Source organism: Salvia splendens, chromosome 5, assembly GCF_004379255.2.
Source record: "Salvia splendens isolate huo1 chromosome 5, SspV2, whole genome shotgun sequence".
NCBI classification, from domain to species: Eukaryota; Viridiplantae; Streptophyta; class Magnoliopsida; order Lamiales; family Lamiaceae; genus Salvia; species Salvia splendens.
Window position 1 is genome coordinate 34,478,591 of NC_056036.1, and position 5,483 is coordinate 34,484,073.

The 5,483-nt window shown below is 32.0% G+C and overlaps 1 protein-coding gene across 2 annotated transcripts; it reads right to left on the bottom strand.

The window, feature by feature from the left end:
- Positions 1–3,574: 3,574 nt before the first annotated feature.
- On the bottom strand, positions 3,575–5,154 carry LOC121802816 (probable cytokinin riboside 5'-monophosphate phosphoribohydrolase LOGL10). Of its 2 annotated transcripts, XM_042202520.1 has the most exons (8): positions 5,103–5,154; positions 4,854–4,963; positions 4,669–4,766; positions 4,547–4,577; positions 4,305–4,404; positions 4,148–4,218; positions 3,901–4,044; positions 3,575–3,823 (listed from the first exon to the last, which is right to left on the bottom strand). In XM_042202520.1, exons 2-8 carry the CDS (start codon positions 4,959–4,961, stop codon positions 3,743–3,745), a joined length of 633 nt encoding a protein of 210 aa, XP_042058454.1. In that variant the 5' UTR covers positions 4,962–4,963; positions 5,103–5,154; the 3' UTR covers positions 3,575–3,742. The 2 variants fall into 2 exon arrangements, with proteins under 2 accessions (XP_042058454.1, XP_042058453.1); XM_042202519.1 differs by having other exon boundaries at positions 4,854–5,133.
- Positions 5,155–5,483: the final 329 nt, after the last annotated feature.

A 5,483-nucleotide genomic window follows, 5' to 3' on the forward strand; every position in this document is an offset into this window, starting at 1 on the left:
CGACCATCTATACAGCCTCAGATATGGCCACCGGTGGGGAAGTGCTGAGCAAACTAAATTGCTGTATACAATCATAACAAAAACATATCAGGAAAAATTATACATTACAGTACATACATTCTACATCACTGATTAGATGGATTACATTTCACAGTATTATTTGTACATTACATTTATCGATTAATACTACCCCCTAGTCAAGATGATAAATAAACCCCAGAGGAAGGACTGATACTCGTGGACTTTAGTTACGGTTGCGTTGCTTAAACCATACTACACCCTAGCCCCAAGGATTGCTAAACCCTTGGGGAATAATTGAAACGTGCCCCAAACAAGCAACCAGTGCCAATCTTAAACTATTCATGAAGTTGTATAACATAAACAAACAAAACGGTTCAGAAAACATATATATTGCAGTTCACAAATCGTCCATTATATAGTCAATAACATGCATTACCTAGTACAATTTGGTGCATTATGTGTATCGGCTTAAACTACTACCCTAGCGACGCTGATAACTAAACCATAGAATAAGGACTGATACTCGTGGACTTTAGTTACGGTTGCGTTGCTTAAACCATACTACACCCTAGCCCCAAGGATTGCTAACCCTTGAGGAATGAGTGAAACGTTCCCCAAACAAGCAAACAGTGCCAATCTTAAACTATTCATGAAATTGTATAACATAAACAAACAAAACGGCTCAGAACACTTACACATTACAGTTCACACATGGTGCATTATATAATCCATAACATGCATTACCTAGTACAATTTGGTGCATTATGTGTATCGGCTTAAACTACTACCCTAGCGACACTGATAATTAAACCATAGAAGAAGGGCTGATACTCGTGTACTTTAGTTACGGTTGCGTTGCTTAAACCATTCTACACCCTAGCCCCAAAGATTTCTAAACCCTTGGGGAATGATTGAAACGTGCCCCAAACAAGCAAACAGTGTCAATCTTAAACTATTCATGAAATTGTATAACATAAACAAACAAAACGGCTCAGAACACTTATACATTACAGTTCACACATCGTGCATTATATAATCCATAACATGCATTACCTAGTACAATTTGGTGCATTATGTGTATCGGCTTAAACTACTACCCTAGCGACGCTGATGACTAAACCATAGAAGAAGGACTGATACTCGTGTTGCGTTGCTTGAACCATACTACACCCTAGCCCCAAGGATTGCTAAACCCTTGGGGAATGAGTGAAACGTGCCCCAAACAAGCAAACAATGTCAATCTTAAACTATTCGTGAAATTGTATAACATAAACAAACAAAATGGGTCAGAACACTTATACATTACAGTTCACACATCGTGCATTATAGAACCCATAACATGCATTACGTAGTACAATTTGGTGCATTATGTGTATCGACTTCCTCTATGGTGCACTAAATAATTTAAGCATTGCAGCGTGGAATTGGGAGAGAGAAAGAGTTTAGCGATGGAGTAGGGAGAGAAACACGTTTGGTGGGTGTGATTTTAGAAGATAACCGCCAAGATCTTCAAAGGAGAAAAACATGGAAGTTACCATAACAAACAATTTAGTGATTCCCTCTTTTATCCTTTTCGGTTTTTTAGTGTATTTAATTTAATTGTAAAAGCCAATAATTTAGGCCCTAGGATCTTGGAAATAAACGGCTGAGATGAAGAAGGAGATTTGAGAAAATGTGGAAAAAGTATATGAATACATCCCTATATATATATATATATATATATATATATATATATATATATATATGGGTGCGTTAAAATGATAACCATATTTATGGTGATAAAATAACATATCATTTTATGAGTCAAAAATATCATTTTTACTAAAAATGATATTTATACACTGTAAAATAATATTTTTTCAGCATGCATAGAATGATACTTTTAATCCATAAAATGATATTCTATTTTATAAAATGATATATTTCGTCCATAGAATGATAGATTATTAGGTTATCACCATAAATATGGGTTATCATATGATCACATCCTTTTATATATATATATATATATATATATATATATATATATATATATATATATATATATATATATATATATATATATATAGAGTCGTGATGATATGATAACCCCTAAATATCGTAATAACCCTATAACCAAATCTGGACCACACATATTTCTAATCATGCGGTTGAGATTCAAACTTAGATTTACTTCATAAAAAAAAGCGCGGGGTAAAACTGTCATTTCTCTCATTTAATTTCTAAATTTTGCCAAATATCACGTAAAATGATAAAATGATAGGTTTATTGCATAGAATGATAGTTTTGAGATTCAAACTTAGATTTACTTCATAAAAAAAGCGCGGGGGTAAAACTGTCATTTTCCTCATTTAATTTCTGAATTTCGCCAAATATCACGTAAAATGATAAAATGATAAAATGATAGGTGTATTGCATAGAATGATAGTTTTGCCGGATAGAATGATACTCTGAGTTGATAAAATGATACTTTTAACTGACTGATAAATGATAGGTTTATTGCATAGAATGATAGTTTTGCCGGATAGAATGATACTCTGAGTTGATAAAATGATACTTTTGACTGACTGATAAAATGATAAAATGATAGGTTTATTGCATAGAATGGTAGTTTTGCCTGATAGAATGATACTCTGAATTGATAAAATGATACTTTTGACCGACTGATAAAATGATAAAATGATAAAATGATAGGTTTATTGCATAGAATGATAGTTTTGCCGGATAGAATGATACTCTGAGTTGATAAAATGATACTTTTGACCAACTGATAAAATGATAGGTTTATTGCATAGAATGATAGTTTTGCCGGATAAAATGATACTTAGTGGTTATAGGGTTATTACGATATTTAGGGGTTATCATATGATCACGACTCTAGGATATTCACTTCTATAAAACAGAAAAAATGTGACGCGTCGATATGTCATGAGATTTGTTTTTACTACAAGTAGCAGTAGCATCGTTAATCCAAGAAATGCAAAAAAAAAAGGATAAGGAATAATATTTCCGTAAATTGTAAATAAGGGGAAAAAGACTTAAAATCAACAAAGAATAAATCTTGTAAATAAGGGGAAAAAGACTTCTAAAATCAACAAAGAATAAATCCCAAAAAATTGTTACTAAACTGATATGCCAGTATAAAATTACAAAAATTAATCTTCATTAGTAAATCAGCGACAATCTAAGCCATACGCCAGAAATAAATTTTGACCGTTAGTAATGAAAAATAAGCAGAATAATTATACAATTCTCTCCTACAAATTAAGATTAAGAATATTTCATGATAATCTGATTTAAATTTTTATATATATGTGGAAAATCTTCGATATTTTCTATATGCATGACCTAATGATTGTTTTGACTGAACTAACGAATAAAACCAATTATTAGCACACAAATTAATATAATGCAAATGACCCACAAATAATTACTATTAATTATTAGGATAATATAATGAATGGAAGTACAAAGATCTATGCCTGTGATTATTGAAATAGGAATGATTAAGATATGGGATCTTTGAACAAGCCCACTTTAGAGACAAATCAAGTAATAAAGAGAGATCATATATATATAGTTAAAGCTGGAAAGTTGGTTACATTACATTTTCAGTTTTGCTGACCTAACCACCAAATAATTGTATCCACATTTATTACACACAATAATCATTAATCTGTACATAATCATCACCTCAAATTTTTATATATAATATATATAATCATCCACTTGTAGTCCCCCATTGATCATCAACTATCCAACTTTGTCTAGGTGCTACTGCTTCATGCACTGGTACATACTCCTACAATTAATTAAACTCATTAATCATCTGTTATTAATTAATTATTACTCCAATTTAGTATAATAAATATGGTTAACCTCCAATTTGTTGATCAACTGATCTGGTGAGTCTGCCAAGACAACTATATTTCTTGCTGAATCCTCAATGAAACCTTCCTCAACTCCTTTGTCAAAAAGTGCAAGCAAGCTATTATAGTATCCATCTATATTCAACAATCCCACCTGTTATATACATATTTCAAACATTTTAATTCAGATTATCACATGTGAGGTTAATTAATTAAGTTTAAAATAATAAAATTAAAAGTATCACTGATTTATTAACTGGTTTGTCATGAATTCCCAGCTGAGACCAAGCTATAATCTCCAACAATTCCTCCATGGTTCCATAACCACCTAAACAAGAACAACTGGGATTCTATTATCATGACAAAATTATAAATAAAGACAATTTGAATATAAAGGGAATAAATGAATTAAACCAGGAAGAGCAATGAAAGCATCAGCATTTTTGGCCATTTGTGCCTTTCTTTTATGCATATCTGCCACAATTATTACTTCTCCAACACTTGCTCCAGATATCTGTTACATCAAAAAAAACATTCATATATTCACACATGCTGCTCTTGATCACTTGATAAATTGTACTAATAGCAATATATTTATATCATTATTGCATGTCTAATTAAATTTACTATGATGACTAAGGATGAAAAAATTGTACCTCATGTGCCACTAGAGCTTTAGGAATTATTCTACAGCCAAACAAAATGTTACTACTATATATTAACAAAAGATGAAGCAGAAAAATTCAATATAATTAATGAGCATTTAAAACATTAATACCCCAAAACATGACAGCCACCATCAAATACAGTTTTGGAGACCAAGCCCATCAATCCTACACTTGCTCCACCATAAACAAGATCAATCTTTCTCTCAACCTAGCTAGTCCAAAATTATATCCAGAGTGAGAAAAGTGTGATGTAAGAAAGGTTTGATGAGTTAATTAGTAATATCAATTATCATACCAGTTGTTTGCCAAGCTGAAGAGCTGCATCAGTGAATGATGGTTTGTTACCTGCTCTACTTCCACAGAAAACACATATTCTCTTGAACTTTCTTGAAGGCACCATCATCCCTTCCATCATTAATAGTATAATTCAAGAGAGAGAGAGAGAGAGTGTGTAGTGTGTATGGAAAAGCAGGTGCAAAGAGGGTTAGGGTATATATAAGGGGATAGGGCAAAATCCCTTGAGACTATTATCTCCAAACACTACCTTTTTGTCTAGGGCCTTTTGCGTTGGAGAAGACCCCAACACCCCCATTTCCCAAATCTCTCTATCTACAGCTTATTAGATTCAGAGACAAAATGGCAAGCAAGTTGTCTATCCAATTGGGTATATGTGATACTCACTTTTACTTGCTTTTATCTTATTGTACCCTCTTCAATTAACCAACCAATGATACTAAATATTGACTTTTTTTTCTCTACATTCTTTAAGTCTTGATCAATCTTTCATTACCATTTACGTAAATAGGGGAATGTATCTTTTTAATCCACTGTCCCCACAATCCACATTGTTCTTTATGTCATCTCATCCCGTTATATATTTATTATTATGATAAGATTATGAATCGTACTTTAAACAAACTTTTCA

Coding starts and splice junctions, on each gene's coding strand:
- LOC121802816 (XM_042202519.1), bottom strand. CDS start 4,973: ATGATGGAAGGGATGATGGTGCCTTCAAGAAAGTTCAAGAGAATATGT. Junction 4,045..4,147: donor TGGGAATTCATGACAAACCA/GTTAATAAATCA, acceptor TGTATATAACAG/GTGGGATTGTTGAATATAGA. Junction 3,824..3,900: donor AGTTGATCAACAAATTGGAG/GTTAACCATATT, acceptor AATTAATTGTAG/GAGTATGTACCAGTGCATGA.